Below are 22,940 nucleotides of genomic sequence, written 5' to 3' on the forward strand. Positions count from 1 at the left end.
TATAGCGCCACACTTTATTTCTGTACTGTGTAGATGTAATGATTTTTTTTTTCTTTAATTACTGTAGCCTGGCACAAGGAAGAAGAGCCATGCCTGTAGTCAGAAAATCTGATTTTTAAATACTGGTTCTGTTCCTTCTTGACTGTAGGACCTTGGGGAAGACAGTTAACCTCAGTTTTCTCTGCACCAGGCTCCTCCGTCCATGGGATTTTCTAGGCGAGAGTACTGGAGTGGGTTGCCATTTCCTTCTCCAGGGAATCTTCCCGACCCAGGGATCGAACCCAGGTCTTCCGCATTGTAGACAGACGCTTTACCATCTGAGCCACCAGGGAAGGAAAGGTTGGGACACATACTTTAGGGATTGTGGCAATTAAAAGTATATGCACTGTCAAGAAAAGGAAGACGAATTGATTATCTACCTCACTGGTCACAACTTAGATGCTATTCCTGACACTGAATTGTACTCACTGTGTTGTGAAACTTACAAATAAGAACACATGGCTTCTTTGCTGAATCCCTGGGCCCTAGGCCTCTCTGCGTTGGTCCTGGCTGGTTATGACTATTTACCAGTTCACTTCTCACACCTGGAGGTCAAAGCAGGAACCTCTTTCACCCATACATGTGTGCCTTGTATCATTTAGCAAGTGCTGTGCCATTTTCTTGGAGAAGGCAATGGCACCCCACTCCAGTACTCTTGCCTGGGAAATCCCATGGACGGAGGAGCCTGGTAGGCTATAGTCCATGGGGCCGCCAAGAGTCGGACACGACTAAGTGACTTCACTTTCACTTTTCACCTCATGCTTTGGAGAAGGAAATGGCAACCCACTCCAGTGTTCTTGCCTGGAGAATCCCAGGGACAGAGGAGCCTGGTGGGCTTCCGTCTATAGGGTCACACAGAGTCAGACACGACTGACACAACTTAGCAGCAGCAGCAGCAATGCCATTTTCTATGTAGACATTGTGATATAAGGTAACATTGACATACTAACAATACAAAACTGAAAAGGGGACAAGTTACAAAGAAAGAATGATAAAGTGACTAGAGTCTCAGTATGCATGTTGCCTGGAACAGGGAGACAGTGTAAAGCATGATGATAATATGACTTGCACGCCGTCTTCTTCATGTTGCTGAAGGGGACATTACCTTCAGTTTCTCTGTAATAAGTTTTCCATTTAATCTCTCACCATATTATTTTATCTCAGAAAGTTCTTTTTAATCTCCCTGCTCAGCCAGAAACATCCAGAAAGAGCTACTGAGCCTAGTTCTCTTTCTCTACTTATCTTAGAGCTATTCCCACTAGGTTCTTCTTAAATAAAAAAGCACAAATATATCTGCTTAAGATTTTCATAATGGAATAACCCCAGTTATCACTGACTCCATGACTTTTATTTGTCATATAGGCCAAATAATAATAGACTTTATCAGCAGAAAGTTTTCCATTTCATTTGCATTTTGAAATTTCAGATCCTTTGAAAATAGAAAATACATCATGAAAGCACCTATTAATATGCTCAAGAATGTTGCTATGCTACTACTTACTGTAGAATTATATGTATTATTTCTACTCAGTCAGAACCCAATATATAGAATGATGAAGGTTTGTGATACAGAATTGGCATAGGTTGGAAGGAATTCTGCATGGATGATTTTTACACTATGCCAGAGTTATTCAATCCAGCTGTCAAATTACCCTTCTCTCTTGGGATGGTTCATTTTACTTTTCTTATTCTGAAGATGAACATCTAAGTCCAAAGACCTTAGAATGGTATTGTTACTACTGTTAAACCCAGTACCATTGTTCCTGAGTCACCTGGACTATTTAAGTGAATGAATGATCTCTCCTACATAGTGAATTTAGTTCTTGGCTATTTCAGTATACTCCTGACTAAACTGGAAGATAACTTCTAGATTTTCACTCATTACATTTTGTCATTGCAAGTTCACTGAAGTTAAGTAAATGTTGCTTCATTTTCCCACTACAGTGGATCCTCAGAAAGCTAGAAGAAGCAAGAGAACCTTCCCCGAACCTCTGACAGAGACTACTGCCTGAAGATGTACAGCAATAAATCATTACAGTTTCTACCTTGTACCTTCCAAAACCTGTTTGGGAAGTGTAGTACAGAAGTAATTTAAAGTACTTTTTTAAAAAATTCAGAATCAAGTAAAACAGCTACATGATTCAACTATTTCAACTCTTTGGGGATCCGTTTGGTTTTCTAACTTGAATCATGCATCCGGTTAAATTCTGATTACTTTATAAAAGAAGTATTTCTTTTATGAATCTTAAGTATTTGCTCCAGGTGATTCTCTGTAATGGTGGAGAAATTGCACATATTTAGCCTGAATTTAATGGAGCTAAATTGAATATTCCTAGTTCACATTTTAAAGTTCTATCATGCTCAAACTCTCTGAATGAATGATAAGTAGATGATGAAATCAGACATTGCCTTAGTGCTATCAAGATAACTTTGGTGGTAGTTTCTTTAGAAACATGAAGTTCATTTTACAGATAAATATTTTAGTATGATTTTCCTTATTTTTTTAAATAAAGGGTAGATTTAAATTACTATTTGAAGTACATAGCATGACTATGAAAAATAGTCTTTTTTATTTTATATCATACAAATTGACAAATACCTCTTCAAGCCTCATCTTAAGAAAGGCTTGAAGAAATGAGTGTCATACCTGAACAGGGAAAGTCCCTCTCAAAACTTTAAAGCCTTAGAAATACTTCCTCAAGCCAGCATCTTGAGATCTACTTGGTTTCCCAAGGTTATATTTTTAATAGATTTAATAGATTGCTGACCTTAAAGGAAAATTCCTGAGGCCTTAACAATACCAGCTTCCTATTCACTGGTAGGATGAAATAAAATTTTACTGTCTTAATACAAGTTATGCTTCAGAACAGATAGCCCCTCTCTGTACAAATGTAGGATAAATATGTGTACCCTAAAATCTAACCTAGTAACCTATTCTATTGGCAATAAATTGAGAATTTCTGGTTTGCTTTGTCTTATTCAAATGAGAGTCACTCTTTCTAAGTGTATAGCTCATCCAAACAAAACCCATGGGCAGCAAATCAGTAAAAATGTCATGGGGGTTTTTTCCCTTGGTTCTTACCCAAGATCCTTGTACCTTTATATTAATGAGAGTTTTCAAGTGAAAGAGGATAAATACATGATTGTAAACCATGAAGAGAACAATACAGTATCTTATTTATTGAATAATAGAGTATTTGATGCATGTTGTACATGCCACCAAATTACTATAAGCTGTTTTTAGAATTGGAGACTGTATAAGAAGTTAATGGTTGTGAAATTCTCATATTCCTTGAACTCTTGGTTTGTTGTAAAAGCTAAAATAAACAGCATGCCAGACTGTAATTGTATTTCTTCCTGACCAAGTCTTGCTACTAAATACTACTGATTTTCCTCTGATTATAAAAACACATTGTTTATTAATAATAGTTCCTTCAGGATTTTTTTTTCTGTGCTGAACATAATCACAGGATGAGAAGTTTCAAATCTCATGATAGTGCATGTTCCCTTGATGGCCTTTTTTCAAAGTAACATACTTTTTGTCTTTTGCTGAGCTCTGCCAATTTTGCATACATTAGAATTAAACCTAGGAATAGAGGTAGTCAGAAATCTTTTATCAGATTGTCCTCATCTGAAATGTTCCTTTGCTGGAGTTCTAGTCAGTGTCATTAGTCAAGTGCCTCATTACCTACTCCAGTTTCACGGTTTTATTCTCAGAAAGAATAAAGACCCATCACTCTTTGGGTATCCCATGGTAAAGGGGAAAAGTCTTAATAGTGTAAGGAGAGAAATCCTTCTGGTATCCTCTGGAGGCCAGCCAGAGTGGGTCTTGTCAGTAGTACATATGCAAAGCCAGTGTGCCTGTTTTTCCTGTTCCCATGCCAATGAGAACCTAGAAATATCTTTTCTTATTCTTTCTCCCCCATCAGTCATCTGTCCATCAACACCTCCAATCCATTCCTGTCTCTGGAATAGAAAGACCCACAATTTCAAAAGCAATAGTTTCATCAGTTGTCTTAGAAGCTTTTTTTCATCTAAAACAAAGAACATAAGTAAATCACTAGATAATGAGTCAGTCTTTTTTAGCATAACATTTTACAGTTTACAGTTATATGTTTGATTCTGCAGTCTTTTTCTTGACTATTACAGAGTTTATAATCTATGGTATTTAAAAAGTAACCTACCTTGAATTATATTTAACTATGTTTAGTGGTTCTCAGCTTGAGAACTTTAAACTTGTCTTCGTTGTTTGGTAGTTGCTGTGGAAAGGGGTCCTGAGTATTCTGTCCTTCGTCTCTTTCTATTATGTGTTAGCTGTTGCCCTATACCCTTCATGTATCCTGATCTGTGATTATGTATGAAACTGAAGGCAGAGTGTCTGTTCCTAGCCAACTCGCCTCCAGAAAACTATAATCACTAAACATAGCAACTTTGATTTCTGATACAAAAAGAAGCTTGTAATTGCTTCACATTTACAAAATACTCTGTGAACCAAAGAGCATGTGCGCTTCTGCAGTGGCTTCCCAACTACAGTATGTATATTGACTGCTCCTTCTCTGGTGTTAGCAAGACCTTGGAATTTTTCCCAGGCTCACTTCAGTACAACTGCATTATTTTCTGGTCCCTTAATAATCATGATTATCTGTGGCAGTCCTTCCCTGTCTTTCTCTCCTCCATAATCCTAATCAATCCCAAAACTATCCTGTGGCCTCCAAAGAAGATTTTCTGAAACTTATTTGTCAATGCTATCATAATTATCTCTTGTCATTTTTTCCAACAGTAGTAGTAATAATACCGTCCCAGTGAGTATACACGTACCTAACTCATCTCTTAGAAATATCCTGTGAAGTAGTATCCTGTTACTGTCTGGTAAAAAGTAAAGATGCTACTTAGTGCTGAATTTTATGAACCTTATTTATTCAGTCATCAATGACCAGCTTTTGTTGGTACTTTTCAGGCCCCAGTATTACAAAGATTGCCACAAGGTACTGGGTTAGTTTGCCTGTAGGAACTGAACGTGTTTGCCAAATACACTGAAGGTAGAAGTAGCTCTTTGGAAATGGACGTATTTATGCCCCAGCCACCATAGGTCAGAGAAAGCTGTTTGGATTCCAGGGCCATTGCTTTTACATTCTCTCAAGGTCAGCTAAAATCCTCAAGGATGGTGTTTTTCAAACTGTAGGTCTTAACCCATTAGTGAGCCATGCAATCAGTTCAAGACCAGCATATTTTCTTAATGGAATAGAAAAGAAAAGAGCTTTGCAGGTAACAAGGTTAAATATTGTTTTAGTTAAATAATTAGTTAAATAATCTATATACTGTGTATACTGGGTCACAAAATGTAATTTGTTATTGTGAATCGCAGTTTGGGGAGGAGGACCCTGAAAGCCGCTGCTGTAGGAGGCATGTAGCATTCAGTGATGGTTGAAACAATCTGGATCGTGCCAAGCCTTACTTTACCTTGGGTTAGGCGCAACAGACCCACGACTCAGGGAGTCTTTAGGTTGTGAGCACTGTCTTTTTCTATTGAGGGAGAAGATAGGATAGCTCTTATTTTGGAATTGTTTTCCTTTTCTGGTATATATCAGATGCCTGTGTAATATGTCCCACCAAGTATCAGTGGTCTAGAAAAAGCATAGAAAATTGAGATCCACAAACAGCTCCCCAAAAAGATCACAGAATATCCTTTAATTTAGTGTATTTCCTCTTCTCTCCCACTAAGCATTTTACTAGGATTGGGCACAGAAGTTCTCCTTTTAAGGATATTGACTGCTCCATCTACCTGCCATCTGAGTCACCAAATGGACAAAGGCAAATGGGGAGCTGATTCATAGGTCACAATCTTTTAGGGCCAAAATACTTATTCTCTGCAGAGTGCCAGACAAATGCCAACACTTTTTAGCTGAAAGTAATCGAATTTCCTTATTTACGTAGGATTCAAGTAGAAAATACAGATAATTTTATTCTTTTTGCAAGATTCAATGCAAAATTTGTTGAATCTGGTTTTCTTTGGTGCTACCCAGTATCACTGATCGCTCTTTTGCATACCCTAAATGAGAACCATCCGCCCTCTTGCCCAATCCTTTGAAATATGCTTTTGAAATTATACCTTACTGATAGTGCTGTACCTAATCAAGCTAGCACTGATTGGTTAAAATTTTTAGGATTCTTATAATCTTTATCTTTGATCATTGCCCCAAATAGCTATCAGTGCAGACCTTTTCTCCCGCTTTCTGTCTCTCTACCCCAGTTGGTGTAAAGTAGTATTTGTTCCAGGGCTATCTTAAAAGGCCAGTGCAAGGACTGAGAAGACACTGGATCCTACTCTTTTGCAAAACGTCACATTTCTTTAATTGAAACCGTTTTTTACCTTATTTCCTGTTTTGTAAAATAAATTGTCCCATGTCATTAAAAAAAAAAAAAGTTTCACTTTAGAATTACAAATTAGTTCTTTTTTAAAAGCATTATGGCATTTTCCAAAAAATTGATAATTTTGGTTACCCAGTGAGCCATGTAAGATATGAAACTTCAGGTTTTATAGGTTGATACTCATATATTTTTAAAGTTTTTATCACTTTACACAAAGTCATTTGTATTATAGTTTAGCACCTGCTGTGATGTCTGTCAACCTGAAAACCCGTCATTGAGCACCATTCACATTCATTTACTGTTGCTTTGATACCTTTAATAATGGGCTCCTTCTCCTGAAGTCCTTGTAACAGGAAACCCTGTGAGAGTGCTATAATAAAACGTCCCGTCGTCAGAAGTGAACTTAAAAGACATCATGTTAGAAAAATCCAACATTTCTTCTTATGCAGTCATAGCACTAGCATTCCACTGGCTACCCAGAAGTTTCCAACTCGCAAGCTGAAGAACATTAAAGTGAAAATGCAGGCTACATTGAAATGCTCTCATTGTCAGTTTTATACCTGCACTCACAGACTGTTAGAAATTGTACCTGGGACTTGTTGCAAGGTCAGATTGTTAAGACTTTTTAAAATGGTCCTCTGTATGTGAATATGTATTTTACATATAAAATTGAGTTTTTCAGGGAATGTGCACTTTAAAAATATTTCCTTACTAATGTTTGTATTGACCAAATAGTCTTTGCTTCTTTGGAATGCTTATTCTTTAGTGAAAATATGGTTCTTGATGATGATAGTATTTTAAATGTCTATTTCTGATTCAGTGCAATATTTCCTTGTGCTTATGTCTGACCCAGTTGCCTGTTATACAGTCCCTGCCTTGATTTTGTGTGTTCTGATGAGATAATTAATTTATAAACACAAAAATCACAGTGAAGTTCTTGAAATTGAACTTAGTCTTTTTCCTCCTGAAAACTGGTTCACCATGCTCACCAATGACTTTTTTCTAAATAATGATTTCTTGCCATTGGTAGAATTGAATTGCTTGGTCACATGACTGCCCGGTTTAACTCTGTGTACCTCTTTCAAATAAATTGAGTAAAATAAAAATTTCTAATCTTCAGTCTGCCTCTGTTTTTTAGTTACTGGATAGAACTAGAAAAATTACCATTAAGTCCTCTCTCACCTATCTAAACTCTGCCCTCTTTGGGTCCTAAATAAATCTGGATAACTAACAGATTGCCCAGGGTCCTGGTTTTGCAGTCAAAACTGACAGCTTTCCAGCCCAGCATGATCACTGCTGACTTAAGACCTTGAGTGGTAATACCTACCTGATTCGTAAGCACCAAGACTGTGCCTCCCAGCCTCAGAAAACTTTCACGGCTCATTTCCAAGGTGAGTAATGATTATATTTTGAAAGGAGGGCTAAGAGAGAGAATTTCCTACTTGCAGAATTAATATTGACAGAAATAAGTAATTCGCTTCTAACATGAAGTGTTCAGCCTTTTTATGACTTGTTACTGATACTTAAAGTGACTCAAAGCCATTTTCTTATGTGCTTTGTCAGCCAGAGATTAAAAATAATAACCGAGTGCTAGAAAGTGCTTAAAAACAAAATTCCTCATTGTTTAATTGCCCTGGTAACTGATTCTCTTGAGCCCTTTTCACATGTTAATTGGATGATCAGAAGCGGTTCCTGACCTTTAGAGCATGGTGCCCAACTCCCACCTCAGGTTGTTTTGCTTTTTGTTTGTTTAATTTCTAGATATCCTTGAGAGCGACTTCTCCATCCTTTGGGGGTATGTTCTTTCTTTAGGTATTTTATTGTTTATTTATTAATTTTTATTTTGTATTAAAATATACTTGATTTACATATTATGGGTTTCATGTATACAACATAGTAATGCAATGTTTTTTAGCTTTTATTTTGGAGTATAGTTGATTTACAATGCTATGTTAGTTTCAGGTATACAGCTAAAGAATTCAGTTATACATATGTCCATTCTATTTTTGATTCTTTTCCAGTGTAGATCATTATAGAATACAGAGTAGTGTTCCCTGTGCTATATAGTTGGTCTTTGTTGATTATCTGTTTTATATATAATAGTGTGTGTATATGTTATTCCCAAACTCTTAATTTATCCCTACCCTCCACATTTACCCTTTGGTAGCCAGAAGTTTGTTTTTGAAGACTGGGAGTCTATTTCTGTTTTATAAAGAAGTTCATTTGTACTTTTTTTTTTTTTTTAGATTCCACATGTAAGTGATACCTTAGGACATTTGTCTTTCTCTGTCTGACTTCACTTAGTATTATAATCTTTAGGTCCATTTATGTTCCTGCAAATTGCATTGTTTCATTCTTTTTTTGGCTTCGTAATATTCTGTTGTCTATAAGTACCATGTCTTCTTTACCCGTTCCCTTGTGATGGACATTTAGGTTGCTTAGATGTCTTGGCTATTGTAAACTATGCTGCTGTGAACATTGGGGTGCATGTATCTTTTCAATTATGGTTTTCCCTGGATATATGCCCAGGAATTACATTGGTGGATCCTATGGTAGTTCCATTGTTTATATGTACTGCATCCTTATTCATTCATCTTTTGATGGACATTTAGTTTGCTTCTATGTCCTGGCTACTGTAAATAGTGCTGCAGTGAACATTGGGATGCACGTATCTTTTCAAAGTATGGTTTTCTATGGGTATATGTCTAGGAGTATGATTGCTGAGTCATATGGTAGTCCTGTTTTTAGTTTTTTAAGGAACCTCCATAACATTTTCCATAATGATTGTACCAATTTACCCCGCCAAAAGTGTAGGAGACTTCCCTTTTCACCACACCCTCTCCAGCATATATCATGATGGCCATGCTGACTGGTATGAGGTAGTACCTCATTGTAGCTTTGATTTACATTTCTGTAGTAATTAGTGATGTTGAGCATCTTTTCATGTGCTTTCTGGTCATCTGTATGTCTTCCTTTGAGAAATATCTACTTAGGTCTTCTGCCCATTTTTTGATTGGGTTGTTCATTTTTTTGTTGTTGAACTGCATGAGCTGTTTGTGTATTTTGGAGATTAGTCCCTTGTCGGTCACTTCATTTACAAATATTTTCTGCTGTTCTGTGGATTGTCTTTTCATTTTGTTTATGGTTTCCTTTGCTATGCAAAAAGCTTTTCAGTTTAATTAGGTCCCATTTGTTTGTTTTTATTTTCATTACTCTAGGAAGTGGATCAAAAAATATCTTGCTGTGATTTATGTCATAGACCCTTTCTCTTTCTCTTCTTCTTCTGGAACCCCTATAATCCTAATATGATGTGTTTTTGTCCCAGAGGTCTCTGAGCCTGTCCTCATTTCTTCTCATTCTGTTTTCTTTCTTCTGCTCCTCAGCTATTGCCACCATTTATGTGCCAACTGACTTATTCTTTCTTCTGCTGTTGATTCCTGCTAGTATATTTTCATATTTCAGTTATTGTATTGTTCATCTGTTTATTTGTTATCTATAAGTCTCCTGCTGCTGCTGCTGCTAAGTCACTTCAGTTGTCTCTGACTCTGTGCGACCCCATAGACGGCAGCCCACCAGGCTCCCCCTTCCCTGGGATTCTCCAGGCAAGAACACTGGAGTGGGTTGCCATTTCCTCCTCCAGTGCATGAAAGTCTCCTAGCTCTTTGTTAAATGTTTCTATGTCATCTTGGTCTGTGCCTCCTCCACTATTTTTCTGTGATCTTGTGTCATCTGTACTATCATTACTCTGAGTTGTTATTCATTTAGATTGTCTCCACTTGATTGTTGTTCTGATTCTTTATCTTGTTCCTTCATCTTGAATATATTTCTCTGCCATTTCATTTTGTGTAACTTTCTGTGTTTGTGGTTTCCTTTCCTCAGGCAGCAGGATCATAGTTCCTCTTGCTTCAGGTGTCTTCTGCCTCCTGGTAGGTGAGGTTGGTTGGTCCAGGGGTGCAGGCTTCCTGGTGGGAGGGGCTGGTGCCTGCCCCCTGGTGGGTAGAGCTAGGTCTTGTCCCTTTAGTGGGCAGAACCATGTCAAGGGGTGTGTTTAGAGGTGGCTGTGAGCTCAGTACAACTTTAACAGCCTGTCTGCTGATGATTGGAGCTGTGTTCTCCGCCATTGCTGGTGGTTTGGCTTGAGGCATCCCAGCACTGGAGCCTACAGGCTGTTGGGTGGGGCCAGGTCTTGGTGCCAAAATGACTACCTCTGGGAGAGCTCACATTGATCAGTATTCCCCGGGCCTTCACTCCCAGTATCCTTGCCCCCATAGTGAGCTACAGTTGACCCCTACAACCCCAGGAGACCCTCCAGTACCCACAGGTAAATCGAGCCCAGGCTTCTGTGGAGTCACTGCTTTGTGCTGGGTCCCAGTGCATGTGAAATCTTGTGTGCACCCTCTAAGAGTGGAGTCTCTGTTGCCCCCAGTCCTGTGGAGTTCCTGCACAGTAGGAGGTCCTACTGACGAACAAAACAAAACCCAGTGTTCTGGGGGCTCCTATTCCTGATGTCAGACCCTCAGACTAGAGAAGTTGATGTGGGGCTCAGAGCTCTCACTCCTGTGGGAGAAGCTCTGCTGTATAATTACTTTCCAGTTTGTGGGTCACCTTCCCAGTGGATATGGGGTTTGGTGATATGGGGTGTGCAGGTGCCTAGGCATGCTCCCAGTAGGGCGGGGGCAGCAATCGGCCCCTGCTTATGTGTCTCCCAGTGGCCCATGCACCCCTGGGACAGCAGGGCAGTGACTGGCACCTGCTCCTGGGTTTCTTAATGATGGTGGCAGCATGCACACTGGCAGGACAGCATGGACAGCAATTGGCACCTGGTCCTGTGTCTCCCGTTCTTTGTTCTCTTATGCAAAATGGCCTTGGCTATTCCCCGAATGTTACTGTTCCAGATTAAATTTTGATATCATTGTCAGGCTCCACAAAAACTGTTGTGTTTGCCTTCATTTCTTGAATGAAGGTTAGCTTTTAAAGCTTAATGCCTCGAAAAGGAGGATGAAGGGGAGCAGGATATGCCATCCCCAAATATGCCTCTTTAGCAAAGGGATTATTTTGAGCAGGTTATTTTCAAGAAAAGCTGTAAAAATCTAGTAGAAATTACTCATTTGCAGGAGACATTTACGAGATAAACTTATTTGTAAGGGTGTGTCTCCTAATCTGTACCAGAAAGAGAAAGATGACTCTAAATCACAAGAAACTCTTATCAATGGAGAAGATACCCAGCTCAAATCTGCATAACAACCTTACCCCATTTACTATGTTTTTCCTGGTAACTTCTCATAACTAGCCTTCTCCCAACATTCTTCTGGTGTCTTTAGCTGAAAAGGTATTTAAGGTGATGGCTTGGGCCATTGAGGGAGTTACTCAGTTTTCCAGGGCGTCTCACGTGTAAATAGGAGGTATGTATGTTATTTGTTTTCTATTTGTTTTTCTCCTGTTAATCTTTTATTATAGGGATGGGGTCTCAACTAAGAACCTAGAATGGTAGGGGGGTAATCTTTCTTCCTCACTTGACAGTTTGGTGACCCATGATGGGACCTGCTGAAACACTGTACTTCCTTCGGAGCCTGAAGATGGGAACCTGGAAAACCAGCAGAAGCCAGCAAAGAATAAGAATTCTTATGGAAGTAAGCTCTCTCAGATTTCTGTCTATAAGGCTCAGTAGAGAGAGGAAGAGGAACTTGCACCTTATTCTTTCCTTTCCAAATTTATATTTACAGAAGAAAATATTCATGTGCATTAGTTCCTTGAGTATAAAGACTCTGGTAGAGATTTTGTTATAAGTACTCTTGTTTTCTGTTGATCCCTTTCCCTTCCAGAGATGGTCACTGACTTATATTGTCTGTCTTTTGTGTCATTTTTCATAAGGAGGAGAACCGTAGTCAAGATCAGGTTTTCCTTTCATCTTGTTCTTTGTCTTGAGATCTTGGCTTTTCTTTTTTTTTTTTTTTAAGGGTTTCTTTCTTTTTTTTTTTTATTTTTAAACTTTACATAATTGTATTAGTTTTGCCAAATATTAAAATGAATCCACCACAGGTATACCTGTGTTCCCCACCCTGAACCCTCCTCCCTCCTCCGTCCCCATACCATCCCTCTGGGTTGTCGCAGTGCATGAGCCCCAAGCATCCAGTATCGTGCATCGAATCTGGACTGGCAACTCATTTCATACATGATATTTTACATGTTTCAATGCCATTCTCCCAAATCTTCCCACCCTCTCCCTCTCCCACAGAGTCCATAAGACTGTTCTATACATCAGTGTCTCTTTTGCTGTCTCGTACACAGGGTTATTGTTACCATCTTTCTAAATTCTATATATATGCGTCAGTATACTGTATTGGTGTTTTTCTTTCTGGCTTACTTCACTCTGTATAATAGGCTCCAGTTTCATCCACCTCATTAGAACTGATTCAAATGTATTCTTTTTAATGGCTGAGTAATACTCCATTGTGTATATGTACCACAGCTTTCTTATCCATTCATCTGCTGATGGACATCTAGGTCGCTTCCATGTCCTGGCTATTATAAACAGTGCTGCAATGAACATTGGGGTACACGTGTCTCTTTCCCTTCTGGTTTCCTCAGTGTGTATGCCCAACAGTGGGATTGCTGGATCATAAGGTGGTTCTATTTCCAGTTTTTTAAGGAATCTCCACACTGTTCTCCATAGTGGCTGTACTAGTTTGCATTCCCACCAACAGTGTAAGAGGGTTCCCCCTTTTTTTTTTTTAATTTAATTTTATTTTATTTTTAAACTTTACATAATTGTATTAGTTTTGCCAAATATCAAAATGAATCCACCACAGGTATACATGTGTTCCCCATCCTGAACCCTCCTCCCTCCTCCCTCCGCATTCCATCCCTCTGGGTCGTCCCAGTGCACCAGCCCCAAGCATCCAGTATCGTGCATCGAACCTGGACTGGCAACTCGTTTCATACATGATATTTTACATGTTTCAATGCCATTCTCCCAAATCTTCCCACCCTCTCCCTCTCCCACAGAGTCCATAAGACTGTTCTATACATCAGTGTCTCTTTTGCTGTCTCGTACACAGGGTTATTGTTACCATCTTTCTAAATTCCATATATATGTGTTAGTATACTGTATTGGTGTTTTTCTTTCTGGCTTACTTCACTCTGTATAATAGGCTCCAGTTTCATCCACCTCATTAGAACTGATTCAAATGTATTCTTTTTAATGGCTGAGTAATACTCCATTGTGTATATGTACCACTGCTTTCTTATCCATTCATCTGCTGATGGACATCTAGGTCGCTTCCATGTCCTGGCTATTATAAACAGTGCTGCGATGAACATTGGGGTACACGTGTCTCTTTCCCTTCTGGTTTCCTCAGTGTGTATGCCCAGCAGTGGGATTGCTGGATCATAAGGCAGTTCTATTTCCAGTTTTTTAAGGAATCTCCACACTGTTCTCCATAGTGGCTGTACTAGTTTGCATTCCCACCAACAGTGTAAGAGGGTTCCCTTTTCTCCACACCCTCTCCAGCATTTATTACTTGTAGACTTTTGGATCGCGGCCATTCTGACTGGTGTGAAATGTTACCTCATAGTGGTTTTGATTTGCATTTCTCTGATAATGAGTGATGTTGAGCATCTTTTCATGTGTTTGTTAGCCATCTGTATGTCTTCTTTGGAGAAATCTCTATTTAGTTCTTTGGCCCATTTTTTGATTGGGTCATTTATTTTTCTGGAGTTGAGCTGTAGGAGTTGCTTGTATATTCTCGAGATTAGTTGTTTGTCAGTTGCTTCATTTGCTATTATCTTCTCCCATTCTGAAGGCTGTCTTTTCACCTTGCTAATAGTTTCCTTTGATGTGCAGAAGCTTTTAAGGTTAATTAGGTCCCATTTGTTTATTTTTGCTTTTATTTCCAATATTCTGGGAGGTGGGTCATAGAGGATCCTGCTGTGATGTATGTCAGAGAGTGTTTTGCCTATGTTCTCCTCCAGGAGTTTTATAGTTTCTGGTCTTACGTTGAGATCTTTAATCCATTTTGAGTTTATTTTTGTGTATGGTGTTAGAAAGTGTTCTAGTTTCATTCTTTTACAAGTGGTTGACCAGAGTTCCCAGCACCACTTGTTAAAGAGATTGTCTTTAATCCATTGTATATTCTTGCCTCCTTTGTCAAAGATAAGGTGTCCATATGTGCGTGGATTTATCTCTGGGCTTTCTATTTTGTTCCATTGATCTATATTTCTGTCTTTGTGCCAGTACCATACTGTCTTGATAACTGTGGCTTTGTAGTAGAGCCTGAAGTCAGGTAGGTTGATTCCTCCAGTTCCATTCTTCTTTCTCAAGATCGCTTTGGCTATTCGAGGTTTTTTGTATTTCCATACAAATTGTGAAATTATTTGTTCTAGCTCTGTGAAGAATACTGTTGGTAGCTTGATAGGGATTGCATTGAATCTATAAATTGCTTTAGGTAGTATACTCATTTTCACTATATTGATTCTTCCAATCCATGAACATGGTATATTTCTCCATCTATTGGTGTCCTCTTTGATTTCTTTCACCAGTGTTTTATAGTTTTCTATATATAGGTCTTTAATTTCTTTAGGTAGATATATTCCTAAGTATTTTATTATTTCCGTTGCAATGGTGAATGGAATTGTTTCCTTAATTTCTCTTTCTGTTTTCTCATTATTAGTGTATAGGAATGCAAGGGATTTCTGTGTGTTGATTTTATATCCTGCAACTTTACTATAGTCATTGATTAGTTCTAGTAATTTTCTGGTGGCGTCTTTAGGGTTTTCTATGTAGAGGATCATGTCATCTGCAAACAGTGAGAGTTTTACTTCTTCTTTTCCAATTTGGATTCCTTTTATTTCTTTTTCTGCTCTGATTGCTGTGGCCAAAACTTCCAAAACTATGTTGAATAGTAATGGTGAAAGTGGGCACCCTTGTCTTGTTCCTGACTTTAGAGGAAATGCTTTCAATTTTTCACCATTGAGGATAATGTTTGCTGTGGGTTTGTCATATATAGCTTTTATTATGTTGAGGTATGTTCCTTCTATTCCTGCTTTCTGGAGAGTTTTTATCATAAATGGATGTTGAATTTTGTCAAAGGCTTTCTCTGCATCTATTGAGATAATCATATGGTTTTTATTTTTCAATTTGTTAATGTGGTGTATTACATTGATTGATTTGCAGATATTGAAGAATCCTTGCATCCCTGGGATAAAGCCCACTTGGTCATGGTGTATGATCTTTTTAATGTGTTGTTGGATTCTGATTGCTAGAATTTTGTTAAGGATTTTTGCATCTAGGTTCATCAGTGATATTGGCCTGTAGTTTTCTTTTTTTGTGGGATCTTTGTCAGGTTTTGATATTAGGGTGATGGTGGCCTCATAGAATGAGTTTGGAAGTTTACCTTCCTCTGCAATTTTCTGGAAGAGTTTGAGCAGGATAGGTGTTAGCTCTTCTCTAAATTTTTGGTAGAATTCAGCTGTGAAGCCGTCTGGACCTGGGCTTTTGTTTGCTGGAAGATTTTTGATTGATTACAGTTTCAATTTCCGTGCTTGTGATGGGTCTGTTAAGATTTTCTATTTCTTCCTGGTCCAGTTTTGGAAAGTTGTAGTTTTCTAAGAATTTGTCCATTTCTTCCACGTTGTCAATTTTATTGGCATATAATTGTTGATAGTAGTCTCTTATGATACTTTGTATTTCTGTGTTGTCTGTTGTGATCTCTCCATTTTCATTTCTAATTTTATTGATTTGATTTTTCTCCCTTTGTTTCTTGATGAGTCTGGCTAATGGTTTGTCAATTTTATTTATCCTTTCAAAGAACCAGCTTTTGGCTTTGTTGATTTTTGCTATGGTCTCTTTTGTTTCTTTTGCATTTATTTCTGCCCTAATTTTTAAGATTTCTTTCCTTCTACTAACCCTGGGGTTCTTCATTTCTTCCTTTTCTAGTTGCTTTAGGTGTAGAGTTAGGTTATTTATTTGACTTTTTTCTTGTTTCTTGAGGTGTGCCTGTATTGCTATGAACTTTCCCCTTAGGACTGCTTTTACCGTGTCCCACAGGTTTTGGGTTGTTGTGTTTTCATTTTCATTCGTTTCTATGCAAATTTTGATTTCTTTTTTGATTTCTTCTGTGATTTGTTGGTTATTCAGCAGCGTGTTGTTCAGCCTCCATATGTTGGAATTTTTAATAGTTTTTCTCCTGTAATTGAGATCTAATCTTACTGCATTGTGGTCAGAAAAGATGCTTGGAATGATTTCTATTTTTTTGAATTTACCAAGGCTAGATTTATGGCCCAGGATGTGATCTATCCTGGAGAAGGTTCCATGTGCACTTGAGAAAAAGCTGAAATTCATTGTTTTGGGATGAAATGTCCTATAGATATCAATTAGGTCTAACTGGTCTATTGTATCGTTTAAAGTTTGTGTTTCCTTGTTAATTTTCTGTTTAGTTGACCTATCCATAGGTGTGAGTGGGGTATTAAAGTCTCACACTATTATTGTGTTATTGTTAATTTCTCCTTTCATACTTGTTAGCATTTGTCTTACATACTGCAGTGCTCCCGTGTTGGGTGCATATATAATTGTTATATCTTCTTCTTGGATTGATCCTTTGATCATTATGTAGTGACCTTCTTTGTCTCTTTTCACAGCCTTTGTTTTAAAGTCTATTTTATCTGATATGAGTATTGCTACTTCTGCTTTCTTTTGGTCCCTATTTGCATGGAAAATCTTTTTCCAGCCCTTCACTTTCAGTCTGTATGTGTCCCCTGTTTTGAGGTGGGTCTCTTGTAGACAACATATGTAGAGGTCTTGTTTTTGTATCCATTCAGCCAGTCTTTGTCTTTTGGTTGGGGCATTCAACCCATTTACGTTTAAGGTAATTACTGATAAGTATGATCCCGTTGCCATTTACTTTATTGTTTTAGGTTTGAATTTATACACCATTTTTGTGTTTCCTGTCTAGAGAATATCCTTAAGTATTTGTTGGAGAGTTGGTTTGGTGGTGCAGAATTCTCTCAGCTTTTGCTTGTCTGAAAAGCTTTTGATTTCTCCTTCATACTTGAATGAGATCCTTGCTGGGTACAATAATCTGGGCTGTAGGTTATTTTCTTTCATCACTTTAAGTATGTCTTGCCATTCCCTCCTGGCTTGAAGAGTTTCTATTGAAAGATCAGCTGTTATCCTTATGGGAATCCCCTTGTGTGTTATTTGTTGTTTTTCCCTTGCTGCTTTTAATATTTGTTCTTTGTGTTTGATCGTTGTTAATTTGATTAATATGTGTCTTGGGGTGTTTTGCCTTGGGTTTATCCTGTTTGGGACTCTCTGGGTTTCTTGGACTTGAGTGATTATTTCCTTCCCCATTTTAGGGAAGTTTTCAACTATAACCTCCTCAAGTATTTTCTCATGGTCTTTCTTTTTGTCTTCTTCTTCTGGGACCCCTATGATTCAAATGTTGTAGCGTTTAATATTGTCCTGGAGGTCTCTGAGATTGTCCTCATTTCTTTTAATTCGTTTTTCTTTTATCCTCTCTGATTCATTTATTTCTACCATTCTATCTTCTAATTCACTAATCCTGTCTTCTGCCTCTGTTATTCTACTATTTGTTGCCTCCAGAGTGTTTTTAATTTCATTTATTGCATTATTCATTATATATTGACTCTTTTTTATTTCTTCTAGGTCCTTGTTAAACCTTTCTTGCATCTTCTCAATCCTTGTCCCCAGGCTATTTATCTGTGATTCCATTTTGATTTCAAGATTTTGGATCAATTTCACTATCATTATTCGGAATTCTTTATCAGGTAGATTCCCTATCTCTTCCTCTTTTGTTTGGTTTGGTGGGCATTTATCCTGTTCCTTTATCTGCTGGGTATTCCTCTGTCTCTTCATCTTGTTTAAATTGTTGAGTTTGGGGTGTCCTTTCTGTATTCTGGCAGTTTGTGGAGTTCTCTTTATTGTGGTGTTTCCTCGCTGTGTGTGGGTTTGTACAGGTGGCTTGTCAAGGTTTCCTGGTTAGGGAAGCTTGTGTCGGTGTTCTGGTGGGTGGAGCTGTATTTCTTCTCTCTGGAGTGCAATGAAATGTCCAGTAATGAGTTATGAGATGTCTATGGTTTGGGGGTGACTTTGGGCAGCCTGTATCTTGAAGCTCAGGGCTGTGTTCCTTTGTTGCTGGAGAATTTGCTTGGTATGTCTTGCCCTGGAACTTGTTGATATTGGCTTTTCGACTGGAGAACTATCTCTAGTCATCACCAGCTGGAAGATGCTAGTATCGACTTGTACCTGGCAGCCACACAGTAGGATGGAGATATGAAACACACAGTGACAGGTAGCATTACCACTGTGTAGTTCTCAGGAGAATTTGTCTGAAGGGGCCCCAGTCCATAAGGCGGGGGGCCAATTTTTGTTTGCATGTCAACCTTTGTTGTCTTGTTAGTGGTGGAAAAGTCCCATTCCACTAGTGTCTGCCTGGTATTACAGATTAGCAGATTTGTGACTAGAGGTATTTCATGTTCTCATAGAAAAACCTGAGAGAGTGTTTTCAGTACATCATTCTTCCCTGTGACAAAGAGGGTCTTTAATTTCTTAGGGCTAACTCTGGGAGTGAACTTTCTAGATCTTATGCTCTTTTGCATCCTCTTAGGGCACACCTCTTGCACCCACAGTTAAGCCATGAAAAGGTTTATTGATTTGCTATTGAGATTAATATAATACCATTGAAGATCCTACTCATCAATGGCCAGATGATGGATCTTTTGAATTGGAAAAACTTTTGTATTTGAAAAAAATTTTAGAGAGCTCTTATTCTAAAGAACTGTCTTATTGGTACCTATGGGAAGATCAAGTTGAAAAGAGAACACAAAGGAATATTGTGTCTAGCCTTTGTGCTTAGATGCTCAGTTGTGTCCAATTCTTTGTGACCCCATGGAATGTAGCCTGCCAGTCACCTCTGTCCATAGGGATTCTCCGGGCAGGAACACTGGAGTGGGTTGCCATACACTCCTCCAGGGGATCTTCCAACCCAGAGATCAAACCCAGGTTTCTCACATTGCAGACAGATTCTTTACCATCTGAGCCACCAATCTAGGGGTTAGTGCAATTTGTCTTTGTAAAGTCCATATAAAGCATTCAATACAGAGGCCTCTGAATGTGCTCCTTGAGTGTACAATCCAACTGTGAACAACTTTTGCTTCTATCAACCCCTGACCTTTAACTCTTTAACAAGATAAAGTTACAAAGCCCCTTTTGCCTACTTTCAGAAGTTCCTACCAGATTTAGAAAAGAGTTAGGGTCAATGGCCATTCACAACCTCACTCACAAGGACCTTTTTTAAAAAATATATATTTTCTTATTTGGCTGTGCCAGGTCTTAGTTGCTGCATGTGGGATCTTTGTGGTGGTGTGTGGGGTCTAGTTCCCTGACCAGGGATCAAACCCAGACCCTCTACATTGGGAGCAGAGTCTTAACTAACTGCTAGACCACCAAGGAGGTCCCACAGGACCTTGATTGGCTGTTCAAAGGTATTCTTCTCATCTATAATTATACTGCAGTTATCAGACAAACCAGACAGCCCCCTAGTAGATGGGCCTCCCAACTGCACCCCAAAGAAACAACCAGAATTTCTCCCAAGCTGTCATGCAGATGATCAAGAAATGGAGGTCAGTGTTCAGGGGTTGATAGAAATAAAAGTTGTTCAAAGTTGGATTGTACACTCAAGGAGTGCATTCAGAGGCCTCTGTATTGAATGCTTTATACAGACTTTACAAAGACAAATTGCACCAAACCCTAAAGCTCCAGGACATAGGAGTCTTTTTATTTCCTTCTTAGTTGGAATGGAAATCTTCTTGGCTAAAAGGGAGTGATTGTAGACAGAAAATGATACTTTAGTAAATAACACACTCTTATGGGTATAAGGTTCTAGTCCTATTAATTGTCTGTTTCCCTTTTTACCTATAAATTAGACAGGATCCTGAATTATTCTACTTTCCTCAAATAATTTGGCTACATCTCTTCAAACTGTTACCAATTTTCTTCCACTCTTTGACTTGGAATCAAAGTCATATTGTTATGACATTCCTAGAAATCTAATGTGCTTAGATGCTCAGTTATGTCCAAGACTTTGCAACCCAATGGACTGTAGCCTGCCAGGCTCCTCTGTCTATGGGATTCCCCCTGCAAGATACTAGAGTGGAGTGCCATTTCCTCCTCCAGAGGATCTTTGCAACCCAACGATCAAACGTAAGTCTCTTATATCTCCTGCATTGGCAGGCAGATTCTTTAGCATTAGTGCCGCCTGGGAAGCCTGGTAAGAAATCTGATATGTCCTTATATATTAATAATACCATCATTTGTAATTCTAGTTTTCTTAAAATGTATGTCATAGAAATTAACCATATTTCTTTGCCAACTGACAAAGGTTCATCAGTTTTTTAATCATGACTATTTTTAAGTCTTTTATCATTTATGAAAGTTATTGTTTTGCTTTTACAAAAATATTTCCCAAAGTCCTACAAACTAAATGTTAAGTAGATTGATATAAACGTCAGAGAAACAGCCCAAATGGCTCATGTTTAGATCATTTTTGTGCCTGGTGCTCTGTGAGCCACTCAGGAAGTTTACCTGAATATCTGATGACATCAGAGGCATTCAAACTTGGAAGATGCTTCAGCTCCAACATCTAGAAATCTGATCGGCGGCCTTCAGGACTCAGGCTGAGTTTATAATTTGCCCCAACCACTAACTTTTGTTTTTCTTTTGTTTCCATAGACATGCCTGTTAATAAGTACCTACTTGCTCACACCATGTAAGGCTAACCTCGGGACCCTATACCTGCAACACTAGCTCCTGAAATGAGACAGCTGTTCAACTGAAATGACCTACTCTCAAGACTAAGAGGTTGGTTCAATGAAATTTAATAGTCTATCAACTTAGCTTCTGGACTATAAAACTTCACTGGAGAGGACTGAAGGGGAACAGAATATGTGACCCAAATATACACCTCTTTAGTATAAGAATTACTTAGAGCTGATTTTTTTAATTTATTTATTTATTTTAGGTTCTTTTCCATATAGATCATTACAGAGTATTGAGTAGAGTTCCCTGTGCTACATGGTAGGTTCTTACTAGCTAGCTATTTTATATATAGTGTATATGTGTCAATCCCAATCTCTCAATTCATCCCCCACTCCTTGGTAACCATGTTTGTTTTCTACAAATATAAAAGTATTTCCCAAAGTCCTGCAAAAACTAAACGTTAAGTGGATTGCTATAAACTTCAGAGAAACAGTCCAAATGGCTCATGTTTAGATCATCTTTGTGCCTGGTGCTCTGTGGGCCACTCAGGAAGTTTACCTGAACATCTGATGACATCAGAGGCACTCAAACTTGGAAGATGCTTTCGCTCCAACATCTAGAAATCTATGACTCTATTTCTGTTTTGTAAATAAGTTCATTTATACCGTTTGTTTAGATTCCACACATAAGTGATAGCATACATTTGCCTTCTCTGACTTCACTCAGTATGCTAGCCTCTAGGTCGATCTGTGTTGCTGCAAGTGGCACTCGTTTGCTCATTCCTGTGGCTGCGTGATACTCCACTGTATATGTGTGCACATCTTCTTCATCCATTCATCTGTTGATGGACGTTTAGGCTGTTTCTGTGTCTTGGCTATTGTGGATGGTGCTGCTGTGAACAGTGTGGTGCAGATTATCTTCCAATTACGGTTTCCTCTGGATATATGCTCAGGCGTAGGATTGCTGGATCTTATGGTAGTTCTGTTTTTAGTTTTCTGAGGAACCTCTGTTCTGTTCTCCATAGTAGCTTCACTAATTTACATTCCCACCAACAGTGTTTGAGGGTTTCCTTTTCTCCACACCCTCTCCAGCATTTATTGTTTGTAGATTTTTCGATGATGGCCCGTCTGACCGGTGTGAAGAAGTATCTCATTGTAGTTCTGATTTTCATTTCTCTACTAATATTAATGATGTTGAACATCTTTTCATGTGCTTTTGATGATTGTTTTTAAGAAACAAGAGACACAGGAAAAGCTCTGAAAATCTAGTAGAAGTTACCTTTTGTAAGGGAAATATACATTTATTTTAAGGAACTCTCCATTTTAAATGTGTCTCCTCTGTTCCTAAAAGGGTGATTCTGAATGACAAACTATCAATGTAGAAGGTGCCCCTCTTAATTCAGCTCAACAACCTTACCCTTTTTATTGTGCTTTACCTATTAATCTCCCATAAGTGACCTTCCCTTCTCCTCCATCTTTCTTGCATCTTCAGCTGAAGAAAGTATTTAAGGTGATGGCTTGAGTCATTTTAGGAGAGTTAAACTCAGTTTTCCAGGATATCACCCATGTATACATGGTGTTAGACTTAGAGGGGTGAGGTCTCAGCCAAGAACCTAGAAGGGTGGAAGGAAAATTATTTTTCCTCCCCTATAGGGACATTTAGGAAGTTTCTGAGTTATTATAAAAGTCACAGCATTTTTCTTTTTAGGAGCAGAACTATCAATCAACCATGAGCTCAAAGAAACATAATCCGGTGCTAA

General features: G+C 38.4%; 1 protein-coding gene across 2 annotated transcripts in view; it reads left to right on the forward strand.

The window, feature by feature from the left end:
• The window catches only part of VPS13A (vacuolar protein sorting 13 homolog A), a 266,066-nt gene extending 262,682 nt beyond the window's left edge, over positions 1-3,384 (forward strand). For both annotated transcript variants that reach the window (XM_055578364.1, XM_055578365.1), the window contains one exon: positions 1,984-3,384. In XM_055578364.1, coding sequence (XP_055434339.1) covers positions 1,984-2,034 — 51 coding nt within the window. In that variant the 3' untranslated portion in view covers positions 2,035-3,384. The remainder of the gene's footprint in view (positions 1-1,983) is intronic.
• The last annotated feature ends 19,556 nt before the right edge of the window (positions 3,385-22,940 follow it).

This window comes from Bubalus kerabau, chromosome 4 (assembly GCF_029407905.1).
Source record: "Bubalus kerabau isolate K-KA32 ecotype Philippines breed swamp buffalo chromosome 4, PCC_UOA_SB_1v2, whole genome shotgun sequence".
Lineage (NCBI taxonomy): Eukaryota > Metazoa > Chordata > Mammalia > Artiodactyla > Bovidae > Bubalus > Bubalus kerabau.